The sequence below is a fragment of the Dermacentor andersoni genome, chromosome 2, assembly GCF_023375885.2.
Source record: "Dermacentor andersoni chromosome 2, qqDerAnde1_hic_scaffold, whole genome shotgun sequence".
NCBI classification, from domain to species: Eukaryota; Metazoa; Arthropoda; class Arachnida; order Ixodida; family Ixodidae; genus Dermacentor; species Dermacentor andersoni.
The window spans coordinates 145,597,829-145,622,405 of NC_092815.1; the positions used below are offsets into that span (position 1 = coordinate 145,597,829).

The window sequence follows — 24,577 nt, forward strand, 5'->3', positions numbered from 1 at the left end:
GCCAAGTTTTCTTCTCAGTGATTTAATGCGCGGCCATTTTTACTGCTTCCTCATTATTTCTGACATTACATTTTTGAATATCCCTTACTCTCTTCTTCTTTGTCAGCTTTGACAGTTCATCGAATTCTGTCTGATCCCTTGCGTTAGACACCTTCATGCTTTGTTGCTTCTTTATTAGGTCATGTTTTACTTGGGAGAGCTTACCTACATGTTGTCTTGGTGCCTTACGTCTCACTACAATTAATGTTTCTGAAATGAGCGTAGTTACCGTTTCATTCATTGCCGCTAGGTTATGTTCATCTTCCTGTTTTAAAATTGCATATTTGTCTTCGAGCACCAGCCTGAATGCGTCTACATTTACTCTTACTACGTCTAGATTGGCTTCTTTCTTCATGGCTAATTTAGTCATGAAAACTCATAATCGCTACTAATTGAAGCGGTTCCGCCTTTCGAAGCAGTCTAATCGAAACGCGCCAAGCGTCTCAACGCGTTCGCTTCCCCGCGAGAAATTTGTAAGGGTGTTCTGTGCCTCTTGTGGATTCATGCGTCCGTGGCGTAATTTTTTCAATATCGGACTTCTGTACTAGACGGCCTGTGTTCGAATCCTGCCAGTGTACGATTTTAATATGTTTGTTTAATTATTAGCAACACAATGCATACTTAGCTCAACTGATTAGTATACAAAGTCACGAAGCCGTTTGAAGTCAAGAGGACCAAGTTTAGGCAAATTCATGAGCTAACCATTGTTCACATGCTAGCTTGACTACCCCACTTGTTAGCTCCCATAGCCACAAGTGCCGGAGTTCCCTCTGGTATTATCTTATAAAACTGTATAGTATGGACCTTGCGCGGATGTGTGTCGGCGGCCTTATGACGAAACAATCGCGTTATAGGTTCGTGCGCCCACAAGTTTGTGTTTTCAGAGAAATTAACCTATTCAAGCGTAGATGGCGCTACGGGCTTCTGGGACACGAAACAGAAGGACGAATGGAGCGTAGCAGAAAGTGAACACGAGCACCTATAGAAAGAATATTACAACTTAAAATTGCGCAAGAATCTGCATTCTCGTGCGTTCGTTCCGTTTGCCGCACTTAGAACAAAGTTGCGCGGATGATTTCGACCCACAAATCCTGTATTGTAGAAATGTCACTTGGCTGGGTGGCTGATTGGGCAAGTTGGTGATTCACGATCGTGAGTGTACGGCGCGAAGGTTAAGCGCGGTCCAGACAAGTGACAAGGACACGCGCGGTAAAACTTCTGCTTGTCACAATGTTTCCTCCATGTTTAACCTTTGCTTTCTACACTCTGGACCTGTGTAGTAGAGTTCTTATTTTCGAAGAGACGTAGGTTTGTTCAAAATGCATTATCTGTGTTAGAGTAGCGTTAAGTGGACACTCGCACTTGTCAGTTTTTGTATACCTGGCAGTAACAATTTAAGAAGAAACTCGAGTGACTGTCGCAGCAACTACTGCGGTTAGCATTAAGGGGGCAGTGGCAATGCGCGACAATCTTTATATCGGTATTTTGGCAATGGATACTTTGCCGAGTCCAACCAGTTTTTGTGGTGTATCTCCGTATCTGGCTGTTTTGTCGCAATACGTAGCACGAGAATTCGCAATATGTAGCGCGACAACTTTCTGCGTGTGCCGAAATCCAGCGGAGGATGGAGCTTGCTGTGCATAGTTACATTTGGTAGGCTGCTGCGCACTAAGAGTACATGTGACCTACTTGGTGATGACGAATACCAAGGTGGACCACTCCTCCTTTATTGGCTGGGCCATTACCGTCGAACGCTTATGTCGCGAAGTACAGGCAACTTGCTTGCTACAGCGATAACGCCAGCACCGGAGTATGCGGCAGCTGCTCGCTTACAAGGGCAGCTTGTAGAATTAAGAAATACAAAATGGTCTACGACACCAGCTTCAAGGCTTTGTGAAACTTTATGTCAGACAGCTGTACCTCCAGGTACGGCTACTACACAAACATCGACAGCCGTGCTCTCACCTGATTTGCCCTCAACTGAAGTATTGTCATTTGGGACATTCTACCTACAAGAGACAGGCTTCAAGCCTGTCTCTTGTAGGTAGAATGGTGGTGAGAGCACGGCTGGTGGTGAGAGCATGGCTGGTGGTGAATGATAAATACATACGTTGCACGCAAACAGAGACCAACATGTATGTAGTAAAGTAGTACGTTGTAGCACGCACCTTCCGGAAGCTAGTTGCAAGAATGTTCGGAATATCTATCGTGCGGGCACCACGCTGGCGAGATCGTGGCGAGTTTCTCCTAATTCAGCGCTAGGTACGTTTCGTGGTGCTTCCGCAACATTGCAAAACGACCTCGGCCGTCAAATAGAGCACTGTACCCCAGAGTGCGCGAACTAGGGATAATAGTATGGGGTCATCTTCAACAACAGTTGTTCAAACTCGGTGAAGCCGAGCTTCTTCGCCGCAAGTCTACGCGGTACCTAACCGTCTCTCGATGCAAAGTCTTCCTACAGCCATAATTTTGCCCAAATTCTGTTTGCCTGAGCAGAGGCTGTAGTTGTGTGTGCCCCAGGTGTCATTCATGAATTCGAGGCTGACAATAATGCTTTTGCATGTACGCTGTACTAGTGTTTTTTGACAAAGCCAATGTCAAGCAGACACCATTTGCTATTTGATTTCCTCATCTGTATTTTTTTATCAAGTACGATGCATTGCATGTGGGATACGTTATATTGCAGTCTACGTTCATACCACAGTTGTACGCGTGCCTACGGGTGAATAAATTTTCTTGTAATCTATGAAAACTTTCTTTTAGTTGGGCTGTGTACATATAACCTTCTAATTCTTAGGTTGTCACCGACTATGTAGTATATGAGTCATTCCATACTAAAACATTCAGCGTTTTTTTTACCGTCACAGATATAGCTGAAAAATTTCCTGCATGTTTGTTGAAGTTATAAACTCATTCTCCACGTTAATTTTTCTTGCCATATATTTTCGACCATCATGGCGAAAATTTATTGTTCTGGCCAAGCTGAGCTAGGAGGCAGCAATCAAAATTTTTTCCAAAGGCATGTTGCGCAATCCAGACATTCAGATGGTGTGTATGGCAAGATAATTAAGGGGTATCACTGACAAATTAACCAATTTTTCAAATATTTGAATACTTCGAGTGCTTTTCACCCCGCAAAAGCGAGAATAATTGCAAAGTTTAAAATTTTTGCTTCGAACGGAGAAAAATCCGGAACGCACAAATTAACTATGCAATGGTAGCCCGGTTGACGTAGTAGAGCCAAAAAAGTATTTGAAGCATTGGACGTTTGGCTTATCGCCTGAAAAAAAAGTATAAATTTAATTTAATTTTGTAAAAAGCTTCGGTTTCAATGTCGAGAAAGTTGTTTTGGTGGTCGGCCTAAATATACATGCGATACATCATTAGATAGCTCTGAATGTCTGCTATGTATGTGAGAAGTTACAAAAAAGGTATTTTTTAAACGCGACAAATGATTTTTCTAAATGTTCATATATGGATCGCGAAAACAACATAAGTATGCCTCGCTATGTCTAGCAAGAAAACATTTTTGATAAGTAAGCCCGAGAAACTATTCAACACACTGTGACTGAGTTTTTTTATCACTACGAAGACAAGGGGGGTCAAGCACCACAGCCTCGACAGATATTTCTCTTTCCGTGAATGCGAAAAGTGGACACCAACCACGCCTGAACCAATCTGCCTGAACAAGGCACATATCGATTTAATAGCCAAGCATGTTCAACATGTTCAACAGTGTGGTAACACGCCACACCAGAAGGCTTTGTTCACATTCGTGTAGGCGTTCAGTTGTAATTACAAAGGTGTTTCCTTTTATCTTGTAATTCTTTGGTCTCCAGGGCCGGTATAACGTAAAACCATTCCAATCTGTTTTTATTCCAAATCGGCCATTAGCCCTCCGTGATAGGTCAAAATGGCTCGGGCTCTGCCCATATCGGTGTGGCGCGCATGAATATGAGCGGGACCGGAACCGTTCTGAGTTTTCCTGGAGGGCCAATGGCCGATTTGGAATAAAGCAGACTAGTATAGTTTTACATTATAGGACCCCATGAGCAGGGCACAAAGTTCCGTGCTTTCTGTATGTCGTAATGCACGTTGATATGTCGCACTGCATTGCAAACAGACATATCCTTTAAAACGGTTGCGTGGACGATATCAGGGCTCTTTATTCATTTGCTGGGTTATGCAAATATTTCTATTTCTAAACTGCGTGAAACGTAGCTTTCAGCTCTGCAGGACTCCCTCACGAAATGAACACGTCGGGATATTCCATGTGCAATGGCTGTATGGTTCACCTGGCACACACCAGTCACACGCCGCATTGCGTTAGAGAGTGCGCATCATGGCACTAAAACGCACACAATAGCACCATTTCTCTGTCATCTGCTTTGCAGACAAAGTCAGCAAGATTGTACTTCCTAGTATCATTTCTCTTTGTCATCTGCATTCTAGGTCGGCAAGCTTGGGCGCACGCCGGAGAAAGGCCGTTGCTGACACAATCAACAAATTAAAGTTGTGTTTAAACAATAGACTTTTTGTAACTTTTCACATGCATAGCAGACATATAGAGCTATCTAAAGATGTATCTCGTATATTTTTAGACTGACCGCCAAGGCTACGTTTTTTACCTTCAAGACGAAGCTTTTTGCAAAAAAAGAATTGAACTTTCAATTTGTTTTTCATGCGATCGGCTAAGCCTTTCTAGCTTCAAGTATTTTTTGGTTATGCCGTGTCAACCGAGCCGCCATTCTATATTAAGTTTGTGCCTTCTGGATTTTCCGGCGTCCCAGAAAACATATTCAAACTTTGCGATTTTACTCGCTGTTCCTCGTGCTAAAAGCACTAGAAGCATTCAAATATTAAAAAAATTAGCTATTTTAGAAGCAATACCACTTCATCGGCCTCCCACACAAATAATTTGAACGACTGAATCATACACACAATGCGCCTCGGAAGAAAGAAATACTGATTGATGCCTTCTAGCTCAGCTGGGCAGGAAGAATACATTGTCGCCAAAATGTTAGAAAAATGTTTGAAACAAAAGTAAACGTGGAGAACTAGTTTTGCACTACAACGAACGTGTGCGAATTCCTTCATCTATACCTGTGATATTCGAAAAAACGCTGGTTGATTTGGCGTGGAATGACCCTATAGTTTATTGAGGAGAGAAGCTGAGATAGACGACGCAGCTTCGGGCTTCGGGATCCGAATTTGGCGGCAACTGCCGTAGACAGCCCGGGGTGGAGATGCAGCATCCCCGCGGACGTTAACACTGGCAAACACGGGAGCTCAATACGTGTTCCATCATGTTAACGCTACACCAGATCTTGGCCGACGAATTGAACCGGTGGTGGTATGTGTTGATAGTGACGGCCACGTTGGACGTTAATGCCCGCATATCACCTACGGACAATGTTTAGAACTTTTCATTGGCACAAAGCTGGAGCGTCTTCAAGTCCCAGCAACAATGAGGTCTCAGAGGCTCAGTAACCAGAGTTTGTGTGCAAGATGTCGGTGCAACACCGTCCTACGCGTACCCCTCAGCACATACATCAAGCAAGCGAGAAATTCTCGATAATAATAAACCCTGTGGAATGGGCTGCAGAGGATGCATTGAATGTGCCATGCCAGCTTGTTATGCTGATGGTATCTGTGCATATGTTATAAAAAGTTCGGTACAAAGTGACGTAGAAGTAACCGATTACTTTTGAGTAATTGCTTATTTGCTTCCGTCGGCAACTGAAATGAATTACATTTTTGAATGAAATAGTCCCAATTGTAATCTGTTACATTTTTTTTCTGTACCGTCTACAAGTCTGCTACTATGAGAGACACAGGGGCTCCCCTTTCGCCTCCGCGCGAACGAAGGGGTGTGGCACGATGGCAATAGTGTGTTCCCCTGCGGCACGCTCTCTATCCAGAAACTGGCATCCAAATCTACCCCCTCAGCGAGGGCACCCTCCGAGTCAGAAACGATTCTCGAACAATGTGATTGCAGTAGCCGGTTGCCCAACAGGCGAAGTCCAAAATACGGCCTCCAAGTTTTGGACATCATCTATTGGTGCCTGCGCGAGGTCACATGGTTTAGCCCACAGTGAAAGGGAATGATTGAGTGGCTTGTCATGTGCTGTACCCACCATCCCGGCGTGATTTTTCAACGTGTGAACGACGTTCTTCCACTTCTTCTCGCGTGACGGCACGCTTTCGTTGCATTTTCAATAACCTTTGGTCACTGTAGCAGAGCTCAGTGAAACACTTTTCTTCCTGGCGAAGGCTGCGAATGTAGAGTTGCTAATGCAAAACGAACCCTGCCAATGCAGTACACCGGAAGCGAGAAGTTACACAGTTGTCCCCTCTGACTAGGTGCTAAACCACGTGACCTCGTGCGAGCCTAACTAGAGAGAAAAATGGGAACTCGATGTCTTCCCGCCACATCACGTTACATGCTCGGAGGCGAAATGGGAATCCCGGCTTCTCCCTAAACGGTGACATCATTTGGTCAAATTCAGTTATATTCAGAAAACTGCGATGGTGGTCAGAAAAGGCACTTGTTTTAAGGTACTTCAAAGAATTCTTGTTTGACTATGTATAAAGGGTAGGAACTATGTGCACTAACGAGACACGTGTAGCCCGTATGTAGCATGTCTATAATGTCTGCCTATGTTCGTTTTGACGCGAAAGTGGTGATTAAATTTATTGTGGTCACCAACACCAAGAAACCACTGAACCGATCCAAATAAATTTTGTTGTGTTGGTGGTGGGACTAGAAGCGTTCGAAAACATATGCTGGTTATCATGGTGTTCCGTGGATTAAACTAGATAATTCCAAGAGCTTATATTTGGACCCAATCTCGTGCATTCTATGAGTTATGTGCAGAAAAACCTTGAAGCATTAGTTTAAATAGGGGCTAAGCGAAAATTAATAAACCATCCTCTTTTGTGCGCTTAGAGGTCTTACCTCAAATGCTTCCAAACTTTTCCCGCTGCCTTCAGAGAACCAAAAGTTATAGCAACTATACAGCTGCAGAGAAGTGGGGCCTTGTTGGTTTGGGTACTTAAGGAAAGTTTGAAGCGTGTAGGTCGCATACAGCTTCGTGAAAAAAAATACTTATACGAGCTTACCAGAGCTTTACAAACATATTTTATGAAGTGCGCAGGAACTCTGCCTAACGTTCTGAAAGAAGCGAAAGTGCGAAAAAGTCAAAATATATTATATCCTTGTGCGCTTAGAAGCGTTATATAAGATGCTTCCAAAATTTTTCCGTTGCCTTTAAAGAACCAACACTTATAGCAATTATAAAGTTGCAGAGAAATGGGGCCTTATTACTTTCGATGCTCAAGGAAAGTTTGAACTGTTGAGCTCAAATATAGCTTCGCAAAACATACTTATACAAACGTTCCAGAGTTTTACTAGCATATTTCATGAACTGCGCAGGAAGTTTGCCGTTCGAACGTACCTGTTTGGCTAGGAAAAGTTTGGACATTATCAGTCCATTACAGTTGACGCAAAAAAAAATTGCTTAACCGAGATCTTGACTAGGTTATGCGGCCGTTGTCAGCAATATTTCCTGGTTTCCCGAAAGAACTCTACACAATAAAGAAAACTGCACATTTAAGAGTTTTTTGTGGTTCTTATAACTCACCCTCTTACACCCACACGAAAGAGTGCTTGAGCGAACTGACACACCAATTTGAAAAGGTGATTTTCTGGAATCGCACCCTACCCCTTAATGTGTGTTTTGCCGAAATACGCACTAGGATTTATTTTTTCTGCGTTATATTTTAAAGAAGGACGGTGGCATAGTGAAGTTGAAAGTACAGTGCTTCTGTGGCAAAGCGTACTGGTACGGTTCGAGTCTACTGGATCGTAGCTAGGCATGTTGACGTGTTGGAGCGTACAGCGACAAACACGCGTCGTTTCCTTCGCCTCCGCTCGCAGCTCCCAGGCGAGTGGCGCTGCGAAAGATCCACGCCGAGGTATCGGACGACCGCGACGAACCGCGGGCCCGGCGCGGCGGCGGCCACGGCCGTGCCTCGGGCGGGCGATTCGACCGGCGAGAGGAATCTCACGGCGAAACGGAGAGTGAGTTGCTTCCCTTCGTGTGCGGGGACGAAAGCATCGAGCGAATCGTTTTTCTTTTTTTTTTTTCTTTTCGCAATATTTACTAGAGGGCAGTCTGACGCAACAAACGTCTGACAGCAAACGAGATGTAAATGCGCGAGCCATCTGCCTCATAACCACCCAACAAAACTCATTATATTGGCGGAAAGTTTCTCCGAAATTATCCGTCTGTCCGTCCGTCTGTCTTTGTTAATCTGTTTTACCTTTAATCACGATAAGATGACATGGGTACACACATCTTTTGGACATGCGTATTCATCTGAAATCACTTTTACAGAGAAAATCAAAAGTTACGTTTTCGTATCGGGAGCTTTTAATGCACTGCGTGAATACTGACTGTATCCGTAGTCGTGTGTAGGTGTACTAACAAAGACAACTAAAAAAAAGCTAGAGGAAGAAGCTATGATTTTCGTAGCCACAAGGCTGCGAAGATCATACATAGTGTATGTGCGTACACCCACTGCCCAGCATTCTCGAAATGCTTGCAACGACGAGACTACAGCTTTTTCTATAGCAATGCTCGAATAAAACTATATCGTATATATAGCTAGAAGGTCGCTCTGATCGTGAAAGTGTGTTTTGAAACCTACAAACAACGTAGCAACCAACCAGGGGTGGAGCAGCAGCCCCGTAGTTTTCGCATCAGCTCTGTGTGACATCATGGTTTTGACAGCATCTGTTCGGGCCTAGATGAATTTCTGTCGAGAATGATATGATCAATTATGCCCAACAATGTCATCGTCACCATCATTATTATTCATCGCACCTTTAAAGGCTCAGGTGAAGCACTGCATAGTGGAGCAGCAGTGAGTAAAACAGGAAACAAACGAAGAAATTGGACAAAATAAGCATCATTATAAATGTAGGGCAATAAACAACCGAATACCAACAACAACGTTTAGATGGTCACTTTAGGTAGCAGAAGAGTAAGCAATAGAAAAAAACGTAAACTATCAGAAGCAATACAAGACAGACAAAAGTATCTGCTTATCAGTTTCCTAAATTTTCATATGATTATGATACATTGGGAACTTCATCCAATTTGAGATATCTTTGTCTACCCGAATGCCCGTATCTAACCACATTGACGCCAGCGTGAGTGACAGGGTAGCCCATGGTCTAATGAGTGGAACATGGCTGGGCTGTGATGAGCATTAAATGTTCTTCACTGGAATGAAACGAACAATATAGTGGGATGTGATGAGGAAATTGAATTCGAAACCAACTGTCGCAGGAATTAGGGTCAATGGGTATGTTCCACTGGGAATGTTCTGCTCTTCGATGAGCCTGTCGCTGCTGTCACCTGTTGCTCTTCACTGTTGCTTCAGTGAAAAAGACAGAACGAGCACGCTCGCGTTTGCGCATCCATAGCAGAGGTGGCCGCATTGCATAAGCCTCTCTACAATGCCAGAATAAATCCTGCCATGTCACTTTGTGCGGACATTCAACAAACACAAACCATTGTTTCTACTCTTTGTGCACTCGCACATAGCTTCGCTGTATATAGGCTCCAACTCGTTGGATCTGCCGCATTTTTTTATTGATTTATCAAACTCTTCCTTCCGTGGACCCGAAATCGAAATCCTGAAGGTATACTCTATTGGACTAAAGCGATTTGAGGGTTCTGCCTTTTAAGTGGTTGTGTCGCTCGCGCGCAGTGCCATTGCAGCCCGTGATTAAGATGCCCGGCAGGCCCAAGAGCGGAGGCCGCAGACGGAACGCCGAGATGGACGCCATCACAGATGACCTGGACGCAATGGGGAAGACGACTGCTGCTCCAGAAGCAACCATCAGGGGCGAGGAAGTGGTGCCGCCGGCTCCACCCAGCCCTGAACATGGCAAGCCCGGACCCTCGGACTTCGACAAGCCACCGCTGTCAAACGGCCGAAACGTGGCCACTCTCCCGGCTGTGGCTATTGGTGAGCACTTACTGGGCCACCGGGAGAATGATTACAAGGGGGGGGGGGGGGGGGGGGAGGGTCGTATTCTGTATTTGTCCACCTAGACGACATGTCCATTTCATCTACTGCTAAAGTGCTGATTGGCTGAGGCACCTGTTTCCTCCTCGCGCGTACCCAGTCCAGCCAATCGGCACTTCAGCACCAGATGAAATGGTCATGTCAACCAGGGGGACACTTATACATCCCACAAGCTTCGTATGCGAAGGCTGTGGGACCTATTGCACTAGTGCACTATTGATAGTAGTATCGACATCAATAGTGTGCTATCAATAGCAGTAGCGATAGTTGTGCTATCGCTAGTGCAATAATGATCCAGTTATCTAGAGCATCGATAGTTCTCCATCACTCGCTAGTTTCTCTACGAAAAAAATCTTATAATGGAATAGTTTCATATCAACAAATGGGAATTCCCATTTGTTGATATGTGTTCCCATATTTATTTATTTATTTATTTATTTATTTAGTTACTTACTTATTATATCTAACGCGGTTTAATTACTAAGCCAGAACGATACACGGGCACGTCTGTTGATTGAGCGTAAGGCACCGAGCGCGCCAGCTCTATCCCCGACCGAGGCGTTGACGATGCGCCAGAAGCGCACGCCTGTATTCTTCGCTACAACTAATTTAGCTAGATAGTTTGTTTGTTTGTTTGTTTCTTTGTTAGTTCACATACCGCAGCCCTAGAAGGCTTATAGTAGGAGTTCAATGAAGAATTCGCGAAAAATAATACAGCAAAAAACATCAATATGAATGCTTAAACAGGCACGCACACGCACTCACGCACACATGCGCGCACGCGCGAGTACCCGGCATGTGGGACGTGTGTGATATGACATATGAGAATGTATGAGCTGTTATGTTAGATCCGCATAATAATCTGCTACTATAATTCGGGACTCTACCTCTTGATATCGTCAGCGCTTTGGCATAAGAAAAGTTGCACTATTCGCATGTTTCAGCAAACCGTCGAGCACTTCAACTACTGTAATTGCGTACTTAATAATTACGATGGAGACATTAATTCTTGTTATTTGGACTAGTGATTCTGCACCGCACGTAATATGTCTTTGAATTAGATGTTGTGGGCGGTCCCCTTTAAGTCTTCGACTGCGGGTGCTCCTGCTGTGGGTATTTCGGCATTGTATGTGCAATAATAAAAGGTTGCGATTTTAATTCTGCTCCCCATGAGTTCATACACCGACTATGGGGGTCGCATAGGGCATACCACATATGCAATATGGAAACATGCAGGTGTTTATATGGCATCCCCGTATGTTAATTATTAAATGATGTGCACAGGGGTTTCTGTCCACAGTGTATATATATGCATATATATATATATATATATATATATATATATATATATATATATATATATATATATATATATATATATATAGGACACAGCGCTATTACTTGACCATTTGTCGCGGCGACCACAATATATGTACCAGTCGACACGCAAGAAAAAGTACGGCAGCAAAGCAGACAGCAAAACTAAAACTAGTCGGTAAAACGCACTTATCTGCCTCAATGACACGGAATCTTATGTTTTCTTTTTTTGCCAAAAACTAATGACGTGCGCTGTCGGCGGCCGATACATTCTTGTTATTCTCGAATGCCTCTCGTGGTCAGCACAATAAACATTCAGTTCTTATCTGACATTACTTGAGATTGCCATGTTATCTGTGGTTAACGTAACTTATTCTCAAGTCTCTAAATTTATTGAGGCAGTTTTTCGCGTGCGTGACATGGCCACGCACGTTCATACCTCCTTCCGTTCCTCTACCGCGGTTGCGCTTTAGAACCACGGCGCTGCAATTATGGTTGAGCAATTTTATTTTTTCCTCTTCTTTTTTTATTTTTTTTCCTCCCTTAAACTCGTTCTCTTAACTACTACACGCAGAAACAAATGAACAGCGCTTGCATTCGATCCCATAAATGAGAAAAATATAGCTATATATACATATATATATATAAAATTATCAGTCATAGCACTCGTACTACAGCCCTCTGCGCCGGTCTCTTTTCGAAAGTGGTCATATTAGGGTTATTGTAATTAGACGAAGGTATTTCGCTGTTGTGAGCAGCAGTCCTTGGGATAGTTACTCGGACTAGCTTCCCACGCTAAGTGTGCCGCGCACGGCTCGCACCTGCTTAAGCTTCTCCTATTCTCTATAGCCGCTCGAGTCCGCTCAATTTGAACTAAACAATGCCTTCGCCACCTCGGGCGATCGGAACGCACGTGATCTATGCGCGACCGGCTGAGAGGGGGGCTTCGAACTGGTCACGGGGCTCCATGTCTCAGTGAGGTGCCTGGTGTAGTCTCGTGCGGACGCCATCTTCTCGGTGAGCGCGGAGATTATCCTATATTCCCTCATCTTTTTAACATTGTTCAATACTTGGAAGCATTTATTTCGGAAACCATACTTAGTTCAAGGGTATTTTACATGTCTCAGTAATTTCTCTGGTTGTATTCGAGTGCTGATTGCCATGTTATCTGTTGATAACGTAACGTTTTCTCAAGTCTCTAAACTTATTAGGGCAGTTTTTCGCGTGCGTATTCGATCCATAAATGCGATCCATACAGCGCTCGCATTCGATCCCATAAATGAGAAAATATGTATATGTATATAGAACATTATCAGTCATAGCACTCGTAGAACAGCCCTCTCGGTCGTTCTCACTCCGAAAGTAGTCATATTACGGTTATGATTAGATAAAGTCATTTCGCTCTCGTGAGCCGCAGTCCTTAATACCGAAAAATACTGAAAGATATATATAGCGGCTCCACAGCCACCGTAGTCCTCCCAATAAAGAAAGGCGTCAGGCAGGGAGATGTGATCTCTCCGATGCTATTCACAGCGTGTTTACAGGATGTATTCAGAGACCTGGAGTGGGAAGAATTGGGGATAATAGTTAATGGAGAATACCTTGCGATTCGCTGATGATATTGCCTTGCTTAGTAACTCAGAGGACCAATTGCAATGCATGCTCGCTGACCTGGAGAGGCAAAGCAGAAGGGTGGGTCTAAAAATTAATCTGCAGAAAACTAAAGTAATGTTTAACAGTCTCGGAAGAGAACAGCAGTTTACGATAGGTAGCGAGGCACTGGAAGTGGTAAGGGAATACATCTACTTAGGGCAGGTAGTGACCACGAATCCGGATCATGAGACTGAAATAATCAGAAGAATAAGAATGGTCTGGGGTGCGTTTGGCAGGCATTCTCAGATCATGAACAGCAGGTTGCCATTATCCCTCAAGAGAAAAGTATATAACACCTGTGTCTTACCAGTACTCACGTATGGGGCAGAAACATGGAGGCTTACGAAAAGGGTTCTGCTTAAATTGAGGAAGACGCAACGAGCTATGGAAAGAAGAATGATGGGTGTAACGTTAAGGGATAAGAAAAGAGCAGATTGGGTGAGGGAACAAAACGCGAGTTAATGACATCTTAGTTGAAATGAAGAAAAAGAAATGGGCATGGGCAGGGCATGTAATGAGGAGGGAAGATAACCGATGGTCATTAAGGGTTATGGGCTGGATTCCAAGGGAAGGGAAGCGCAACAGGGGGCGGGAGAAAGTTAGGTGGGCGGATGAGATTAAGAAGTTTGCAGGGACGACATGGCCACAATTAGGACATGACCATGTTGGAGAAGTACGGGAGAGGCCTTTGCCCTGCCGTGGGCGTAACCAGGCTGATGACGATGTTATCTGAGAGATGTCTCCTGTGTCTGAGCTGTCACCACGTGTTTGCGCTGTTTCCCACGTTTATTCGCCATACATACATACACACACACACACACACACACACACACACACACACACACACACACACACACACACACACACACACACACACACGCACGCACACGCACACGCACACGCACACGCACACACGCACACACGCACGCACACACGCACGCGCACACACACACACACACACACACACACACGCACGCACACACACACACACACACACACACACACACACACACACACACACACACACACACACACACACACACATATATATATATATATATATAGATGCCTGTGGACCGCAGATATATCGCAGGCCGTAACGTCTGCTGAAATTCGAACATTAGCGCAGGTGGTATCATCATATGTTACCATTTAACCACGCACCTGAAGGGCCAAGAAAGAATAAATCTAGAAAAAACGCAAAACGATGGACCTTACTAAAATAATTACCTTACTGTTTCAAAAGGGATGATCATTGAATTTATATCCGTACTCAGACCACTAAACATCTCCTTAAATATAAATGTGCCGCGATTTTGCTAGCCCAGGGTGTCATACCGTCAGACAGCTCTAAGATTGCTCTGCTGCCTCTGGAATGATGGCTGGTGCATGTATATATCCAATCTTTTCGCTTGTGGCTTCAGAAGCCTTTGTTGTTTTATTTATTTACCTTATCCGTGAAACACTCGGTGAGTGCAGCCTCCTCTATTTGGTCTTGCGGCTTGGTTTCTTTCCGCTTTTCCAATGGTGGTTCGTTCCGAAGTGCACGTAATGTAGCACGAGAAACATTGCATGTCTCGGCAGCTCGCGGCTGCACAGAGGCCAGCCATTCAATAGTGGCTGATATTAGCAGCGCTGCATAGCTTTCTGGAGGATCGGTCGATCCTTGCGGATTCCTAGATTTACGCAGATAGTAACTATATGCGTTAAGCTCGATTATTCATTAGCCTAATAATAAAATGTGCTATCTATTCTCCATGGTATTTTTCTCTGGGCAATAACATAACAAGAAACTACACTTTGGTATATATATGAAGAACATTAATTTTTTTTTCATTTCACAAGATGTCTACAGGGAATGAAAAAAAAAAAGACCCACCTAAACGCTTTATTTACGCTTACACATATTACACAAGTTAAGACAGTTTGCTTGATTTACTAAGCCTGAGTGAAACTGGTCAATCTGAAAGTTGCAATGGGGCGCCAACAATTAATTGGTAGGCTACGGCAACGTACACGATTGACTGAGAGCAAACCCACAAGCCTTTTTGTTAACTTTTGTAATGGTGCAGGCACGCGTTTGATGGAAATTTCAAGGGATCGAGATCATAAGATATGATGTCGTACTCGCTAAACCGATGTTGTGCGCCCTCTGAACTGGTGAACAAATAAGGAAATCTGTGCTCGAAGGTTTCGGCACCTGCTTATACAAACCTCCGATTCTAGTTCAGTGCAGACGAAAACACTGCCATGTCATAAATGTTTCGTTTCAGAAATGCCAGCTATGTCGTTCTATGTGATACTGTTGAATTATTAACTTTAGGACACATGTTGTAATTACGTAAATGAAGTCGTGATGTAGTGAGGTCAAGCCCACTTGGCTAAGGACCACTCCTCTAACAATCATCACTTTCGAGGTGGCCGTCCCCAAAATCTGATATAACACGCCCCAGCGTTCCAGTTGAGATCGCCCTTAAGTGTTGTGGGCGCGCTTTTGGGAAACTGTTGAATGTATGCGCCAATGTATTTCGCAGCACAATTTACGACCGCCCATCTCGCATGTGATGCTAGCCCTAAAGTTCCCGCTTAGCAAACGTGAGGTCACTAGCATTCGGCTTCGATTTTGCATTTATAACAGGTGCTCTAACGTTAGTAACTAAAAATACAGTTAACATACAGTAAAAATATACAGTAACGTGCAGCAAACAGCGAAATTATTGAGGAATTTCTTTTTGCTGCTGATGTTCACCTAGCCACGTAGCCTATCAGCGGAAACGGTCTAGATATGACTGTTTTTTTAAGTGTCCCGCGTAAAAGAAACACCAATTATGTGAAACTACTTCTCTATCCCTGAAGACTCCTTCAGGATGCTTGGTCAAGGAATACAGCACTGAACATGCACACGCACGCCGCATGCATGTTGCCGAACGCGCAACTACACAGGTGTGCTGATGTCGAAATGAAATCGCACCTTCTCCCTAAAATGGAGGCTGATTGAGGTTGATAGCTTGGAATCTTCCGAAGAAGCATCACTTATATGAACATTCCTTTTGTGTTGATTTGTTATCTTGCAAATATTTCACCTCTCAGCACATTTTTTTTTCTTTGTGTTGTTATTCCTGCTATATCTTTTTCTATGCTTTGGCTTCTGGGCTCCTTTGTGAACACACGGTGTTGCCTTGGTTTTGAGTGTTTGCATTCGGCTTCGTTGAGCAGTCCGGCACCATGTTACTACTACGTTTTGTGTCAACTAAGAAATTAGTACAAGCTCCGCTTCAAAAACCGTGCTGCATGTCCAAGGCACAGTTCTCGAAGGACGCCTGTATTGGAAGACGCTAGCCTCTCGCGGGGACGTCACGGAAATGAGCCGAAGTAATTGGCGGTCACACCTATGTCAATATATCGCACCTATATCACTCACGCGTAATTGGTCTATGGTGAGCAAAACGTAAACATCTCCCGCTTTGGTTGCACCATTCACTCTAGCTTGCATCAAGGAAGCGACGTACAATTTGAGTACCTTCACGGTTGTCAGAATGCATCGGTAATTGCGTGTAAGGGGATAAATTACTTTCGGCCAAATTATGTTTTTTTTTTTGCAACGCATCTTAAGCTTTAAAAAAATTTATATTCACGACCATGGCTTAGCTGCCACCGCATTGTGCTACCACGATAGAGGTTCGCAAGATAATAGAGCGGCAGGAAGGTTCGTGCCATTGCCATCAACATCATGGCAAACAGGCCTCTTATGTTTGGGCTGCTTTAATCGGAGAGACGCAGCTCTCTCACACTGGAATAGGGGCAATAAACGGTGGTGCTTTTAGCTTTGTTGCCTGCTTTGTTCACGCAGGTTCCGCCCCCCTAATCTGCGTAACCGGTAGCCACGCACGGTTACCGCTGCTTCCCGTGGACGGAGTCTGCGACTTGGCCATCTTTCGTGACGTCATCTTCGGTGACAACGAATGGGTCTCAGCGAGCAGCCGTATGACGTGTTTCTTATTTTTCTTCGTTGTCTTACAAATATAGCGCTGATGGCCTGGAAACATGTGACTTGCCGTTTGTCAAATGCGCATGCTCAAGGTTCAGTGTCTTCCGCGAAGGCTGCCACCACGTGGTTTTTAGTGAAGCCAAGATTGAGTGAAGCCAAGCGCGGCTCAATTGACAACCACCTAGTCGCTAAGACACCACGCTCTTGAGCTTTATATACCGACAGCAGCGCCAAACCCCCTATAGCCTAGCAGACGGATGAAGCGTATCTTACAGTCGATGTTACGCTCTCACGGCATCCTCAAACCATCATTCATGTCGAAGTGAGAGCTCATATATAGTATACAACCATGCATGCTATCTGCATTCTAATACGTGCGCGGAGTGGATTGGGCAAGATTTCGCGCATCAAGTGCAAGCAAGCCATATGAAACCGCCGCATGTCCGTTGCTGTCGAAGTTTCGTCCTAATTCAAGTGGATGGCGTCGGAAGCACTTGCAGAAAGCTGAAACAGCCCCAATGCCTGCTGTCCAATGCGCCATGTCTCAAATGGCGCGCCTTAATGTTTCGAACTCTCGACGGCTGTCGCAGGCGGCAAGCTGGACACGTACCTGCACGAGGCCGAGAAGTCGACGAGCACCACGTTCCTCCTCTCGTTCCCGGCCAAGATGCGCCGCGAGCTGGTGCCGTTCCTCTCCTCGCCGGCGGCCATCGAGCTCATACGCAGCTACGCGTCGCGTGGTATCCGCGGGTACGGATTTGCGCGCGCCGAGATTGCCGCCGAGCACCTGCACAATGTGACTGACGATTACAGCACGGTGCTCAAGGTTAGTCCTGCGGCCTAGCGCGTAACTCGGAACTGGATTACCGGTCCAGACTGTATGGGGGGTATTCTTGAACGACGCTCAACTCGTAGCTGTTCCTCCAACTTCATTGATTTGTGCATGGCGCCTTTCTTCGACTGATTGACATGCTAAACTCGTCAAAAGTTACCGTGGATTTATCATGGACCGTAGTGACCACTTCTGTCATTGGCGGCGCTGGGATCTACTTTCTTGAGTCGGGGTGAACTGTTCAGTGGATGAACGTTCTAGAACACAGGGGTAAGTTCTCTTAAGGCATGTATTGAATTCAGCGAAAGACACTGAAGTGCGTGACAAAAATATATGTGAGCTTAGAAGGAAAGTACAAACACAGCTATCGACCACCAACTGATTTTTATTGGTCCATTAAGGTATATTTAGGAACGCAGTAGATGATAGGTCTATCGAATATAGTATCGCAGACGTGCGGCAATATTGGCAGGACTGAAAGACAGGAGCAGGATTTCATTCATTCATTCATTCATTCATTCATTCATTTACACATGCTGCAGTACATGGTTGGGCTAAAGCAGGAGTGGGAGAGTACAAGGTACGAAAATACAGAAGGCACTGAAACAAGCCGTTACATAGCTTTGCAATAATAGATACGGAGGCTTGGAAAACAAAAGGAGCCACGGTCGTGGTTGATAAGCCGTTCTGACATTGCGCTGCTAAGCAGGAGGTCACGGGATCCAATCCCGGCCGTGGCGGCTGCATTTCGATGGTGACAAAATGCAACAACGCCCGTGTGCCATGCATTGGGCGCCCATTAATGTACCCAAAGTGGTCAAATTTAATCTGTAGTCTCTCCACAGTGGCGTGGTCATAATCATATCGTAGTTTTGGCACGTAAAACCCCTGAATTTAGTTGGTTTGATTAACACAGATAGTAAAAGAAAAACTGCGTAGAGGAGGAAAACGATCAAATAGAATTGCTAATACCATAAGTACAAAGAAGTACGAAAAAACGAACACGCCATAAAGAACAGAAAGGAAAAAGGAAATGAAAAAAATTAGAGACAGAAAGTTTGTGAATTAAAGGGCACGAAGTAGTTGATAAACTTTCACCGTACATTTTTTATATGGAAAGCCTCCGAGATTTTATGCGTGCCCCTATCGGGTTGCCGAATTAGTGCAGTCGTTTGTACAAAACGTTGCTCACAACCGCAGTCTTTAATTACTTAGCAAGTGTGCCTTACGTGGTTGTTGGTTATGTCACCATTGTCAACCCATAACCAAGCGCATGTTTGTCAGTGAGGTTTAGACTTCCTTGACTGTCGTCATGAGCAAGAGCCAATTTAAACAATGGAAAATAAATCGAGCGCGCAACGTCCTGTGTCCTTGCTGTTCTTTCTGTTGGGCCTCCTTGCGTCACCGTGCCCGTTTTGAATCATCCTTCCGACTTACGTGCATCTAAGAATCGAAGCCTTTTCTGGGGATCTCCATTTATCCCTGCATTTCCTAAGCGGGGCATTCAAGAACCTTAAATTTACGTTCTAATACGATCTGATCTGCAGCTTCCTATGCGAGCGTTTTCGTCCTCGCGCCATCTCTTCTGTAGGTCACAAAAATTTTTTTTTCTTCGAATTAACGAGCCAAAAAGACGATCTGATTATGAGACACGCCATATTGGTGTGCTCATAAATAATTTTGGCCACCTCTGTGACCGTGCACCCAATGCATGGTCATGGGCGTTCTTGCCTACTGCCTCCATTGGAATGTGGCTATTGCGTCGCGGTTTATTGGATCCGCGACTTCGACCTCAGCAGCGTCACGCCAAAGCGACTAAGCTACAGCAATAGGTTACGTCATAGGAATAGATTATATTCAACCATTTTGAGCCATTGCGTCGTCTATAAATGTTCATTTAGTTTTTTCTTTTATTTCTTTTTTCAGCTAAACATATATCCTACCTGCGTTCACTCTCCATCGCTCCGCTGCCGTGTTTATATCATTAAGCTTTGTCTGTCACCTGCCATAGCATCAATAGTTGCGTGGTACTTGTCCTCCGTCCAGGTTTCTTTATCCTTCCAGTTTCCGATACTGCAGTTATGGTGACCTCTCCTAGAAATTTCCGACCGGCTACAGCCGTCTTGCGTCGTTTACATCGTGTTGCTGAAAGTTTCAATAGCTACTTGCCGCCCACGTCACAGAACTTCTGTGCCACCGACAATGGCTTAAGGTACTACCGCGTGCGCTACATGGGATGGATGGATGGATGGATGGATAGATGGATGGATGGATGGATGGATGGATGGATGGATGGATGGATGGACGGATGGACGGATGGACGGATGGACGGATGGACGGACGGACGGACGGACGGACGGACGGACGGACGGACGGACGGTATGAGCGTCCCCTTTGGAACGAGGCGGTGGGTTGTGCCAAATATTCTGGCCCCCTGTTGTGCACTTTGTTTTTGTACGTCTCTGATTTTTGTCGTTTCCCTACTTTTCTTCCACCAATCTTCCAATCGCCTATTACTAATCTCTATAGCGGACATGTTTACTTTCTCCCTGCTCTCACTGAACCCAAGGGCTTCAAGTAGTTCATCAGTGCCTAAATCAACCGCCTGGACAGATATCTTCACGTTGTAATAAAACATGCTCGGCCAAGCAATTCGATAAAACGCAAGCGATCGCGTTTAGGCAACTCCAGACAAACACATACGCACACCAAGAGTACATTAAGAAAATCACAGGGCGCAAGGAAGCGACCTATGTAGGCTCTGTTCGCAAACAGGGACACTCACACATGTAATGTCGGAATGCACCTCGCTCCCGTTTTCTCATCCCTCGGTCAGCAGCGAGACTGACTGGACAGCCTGGCACAGGTCCAGGGACGTCGACCGACATCTTGAACTGGTGGACTCGGCGGAGAAGGCCGAGCAGGCCCAGGGCCTTACTTGAGCCCGATCCCTCAGCCACCTCCCTCTTTCCTTACCCCATTTTCAATAAAGTTTACCACAACCACCATCGTTTACCTAGCTTTACCGCAGCAGACACATGCAAGCATAGCAGCATAGTGCGTGTAGCAAGCACAGCTCGCACCACCAACCCTACCTAGTGTTCCAAGATGCACTTAGCGTTCCAATTCTGTCGGAATCTTAGTAGCGCAGTTTGTCGGAGCATCAACTTCTGAAAGTTAAGATAGTATTGTAGATCGACAAATGTTTTCTTCTTTATATTACCTTTTCTTTCATTATTATCGCCAGCTTGACATAAACTTGTTCATCAGGAAACTCGGTAGTAAACCACAACGGCCTACTGGAGGGATCTACTTGTGCCGCGAATGCAGCTGGATATGCTCTGTGGCAGCTTTTCCTCCACGAAAACCTGTATATTGTCATTTTATTATCGTTTACGTAATTACATCACTGTGCTCCATAATTCCTGGCTGATTGTGCGGGGCCAGTCATTATCTCCGTGCGACCTGGTGCAGAGCTCTTCCTATTCCAAGAAGTGGGCAAAAGCCTCTTGACACACGGAAGGTGCAGTTTTGTATAAACCCATGAACACCATAGTGAGTACCACAACGAGGTGGTGCCGTAGTGCGAAAGTATCACACGGATGCTTCTTTTCCAAGGAGGCATGACACAGGACCTCAGCAAACGTGCATCTTCTGTTTGTACGCAGCTCCTGAACAGCGCCATGAAGTCAGCTGTTCCTACCTCTGGCGTCTCCTTCATAGGCGTCTTTCTCAGAGCTATTAAGAACGCAAAGGGAGCTATGCTGCCTTTTCCGACTGGGATAGCGAGGTGAGAAAGCAAAATGTGCTATATAGTAAGCTGAGGGCACTAAAAAGCGGTTCCAGTGTGTGTTTTGGTTTGCGCTGCACTACCTACTGCTTTACGTCGATAGCTGGTGTAGGCTATTACCCGGCTCGAAGTAACGTACGGAGTTAAAAATAAGCTTGAAAAAAAGGAGAAAAAAGAAACAGCTGGCAGTTTGTTGCCGAATTCTTTGCGTGCTAGTAGACTGCATTACCGAATAGTGCCGACATTGAACACAATGTCACCGATATTGTGCGTGACCACTTGTTTGTAAGAATTTGAGAGCACTGACTGAAAAACCGTAAGGTTTGCTGACCCATTAACCTAGTTTCTAACGTGACATGTTGCTTCTAAGAACTGAGCCACAGCGAAGAACAAATTAGTGCAAATATTTGTTAACAGCACTAGTATTTTGGTGCTTGCCACATATTTACCTTGTTTTTTTAATGCTTCAGTGTAAGAGAATTAAGCTTCATGCCTGCTTCCTCACTCCAATATAGCAAAGATATAAGTCACTGAAATCTTCAAAACTACACTCGATGCCAAATAACGCATACGATATTATAGTGAATGTGACAGTGCACTGTAGTTTTCTGCCAACATAGCGGCCAATCTACCATATATATGCAAATAAAATTCACGTGTCGTGACCACTCGGATTAATAAATTAAGCCCCTTTATGCAAAAAAAAGAAGTTCAAATCTCGTAAAGCGTTGTTATTGCCGTTATGTCAGCCTGGCTGCACCTTTCTGCTTCTCCAGCAACGTCAACCTGTTCATCGCTATCTCGCACACGCCCGTGCTGCCGCCGAACGAATGCAAGGTGGAGCCGACCAGCTCCTGGACTCACGAGCACATCAATGACTTTAGCCTGCCATCCCTTGTAAGTATACAGGAGGAAACCGCGGGCACGAACTAGCCTGCAGCAACGTGTTGAATTGAAGCTCGCAACGGACCACCGCTCTTCTTGCTTCATTGTATGAAACCCCTTGCCGGGTAACACTCATTGTGCTCTTGCTCTTCCGCATAAGCCGCGTCTGCACGAATGAGACAATATAGCGTATCGCATGTCCTAGTGCATCGCCGTTATACTGCGCGACAGCGTTTAATGTGACACCTTCGTTCGAAAGAATACGGACATTGTTTGCGGTGAGTTCCTTTCGCCGACGAGTATTGGGAATAACAACGCGCCGGCAGCCATCCCACTTTTCCTCTTCCCTGCGGCACGATACGCCAGCATTTACCCGAACCGCGTGAGTCAGCTTGCCCATCTCGACGTATACCCTTTCCTGGCGAATTATTCCGATTCGCTTTCCTAAGTCATTACCGCCCTGTATACGGATGCGATGCGCTACTTGTCGCATGCTTGCAAACGCTGCTACAGACTTGCACTTTCATTCGCTTCTGCTTGCATTTGAAACCGCGTACGTTCGAGGCCGTGGCTGAGGTTACAAGCCTACAGGCCAGTAAAACCGAACGCGTGCAGTCATAACACGTCGGTGCATCCAGTACAGGTATCTTTAATGTCTACAGTGGATTCGGCCCGTTCTCGGCGGGTGCGGTGGCGTGCGCAAGCGGGCGGGTTCACAACTTGCCAAATTGCCTTCCGCAGCCAAACTGAGGTGGCCTTCCCGGACGCTCGTTCAGCCCTATTTGCTTGCTTTCGCTCAGACCGACGTAGTCGGCCACAAAATTTTACGGCACGCGAGATCTGAGAAACAGCTGAATATCTGCGCAGCCTCTCAACGCAGCATAATATTCACATTTACAGCCGTATATGTGAACAGCATTGTGATGTTTGGTTTTACTGACTGCTGTTACATGCTGATCGGAAACTGGACGTTCTTTGAGATCCCGTGGTCCGTAAACCTTCGCGGTTGACTGTACAAACTTGAGCCCGTCAGTTCCGCCTCACTGGTTCAACTCGGGTCCGTACGAGGGCCTTCATATTCGGAATGCTTTCATAAATATAATATTAAGAGAGATGAACCTTCGTTTGGAATGTTTGGTGGTGAAGGCGGTTCGACACTCTGCAACGTCTGGAGAAATGAGTCATCGCAATGGCGATTACCACATATAAGAGACCGATAGCAGGCCAGACGTAAAGTACGTGCTTATTTCTGCCCGTGTCGTTTTCTCTAATTTATGCCTCGTAAGAAAGCGAGCGAGTCTTCGCTTCTGCGCAGAGCGGAACGTTGGAAATGCTGCGTGACGGTCGTAATGTGAGCGCGACATTCGCCATGTCGCTAACCCTGGGCGTCTTGGACTACCGTGTGTCGACGGCCGGCCTGGCGGGCATCGACGGAACTTGGAACATCGCCTGCTCGCACAGCGAGCTCGCACCCTTCGAGCAAGTACGGGCGTCATCCTGATTGTTCTATTGCGGGGCACATGTCCAGTACTAATGCGGATACATTAGATTTAAAGGGAAGCTAGACAAGACCATGACATTTTAATACTCAACCAGTGTGCGGGGCAGTCAACTGCGCTCTCCACGCGCCGGTGTCATTATTTCTGCGAAAGAAACTTCGAAAAGGGGGCCCCACACAGATTGCCCCACGGAAAGCAACGAGATCTGTCTTGAGCAATTGTACATAGGAGTGTTGATTATTCTCGTACGAACAACAGAAAAATAATAAGTCGTAGTTTCACCCTAAAAGGGAAGCATTGATAGCGATAGCAAGGTATCAGCCAACTAGACATCTTGTTTCACACATAGCAAGCAACGCGACGAAGGCTAGGCAGACTTCTCTCACTGTTCGCGTCCGCAAGCAAAAAGTAGTCCGTCATGCATGAAAAAAATAAATAAGTACGCGCCGTGTAATTCGAAGTGGAATTAGACC

General features: G+C 45.3%; 1 protein-coding gene across 1 annotated transcript in view; it reads left to right on the plus strand.

Annotated features, from left to right (window-relative positions):
• LOC129387512 (uncharacterized) overlaps positions 1 to 24,577 on the plus strand; it is an 85,028-nt gene that overhangs the window by 49,107 nt on the left and 11,344 nt on the right. The window contains exons 8-14 of the mRNA XM_055076482.2: positions 7,979 to 8,122; positions 9,820 to 10,080; positions 16,961 to 17,092; positions 17,689 to 17,924; positions 21,599 to 21,720; positions 22,497 to 22,617; positions 23,921 to 24,088. Of these exons, the coding sequence (XP_054932457.1) occupies positions 7,979 to 8,122; positions 9,820 to 10,080; positions 16,961 to 17,092; positions 17,689 to 17,924; positions 21,599 to 21,720; positions 22,497 to 22,617; positions 23,921 to 24,088 (1,184 nt within the window). The remainder of the gene's footprint in view (positions 1 to 7,978; positions 8,123 to 9,819; positions 10,081 to 16,960; positions 17,093 to 17,688; positions 17,925 to 21,598; positions 21,721 to 22,496; positions 22,618 to 23,920; positions 24,089 to 24,577) is intronic.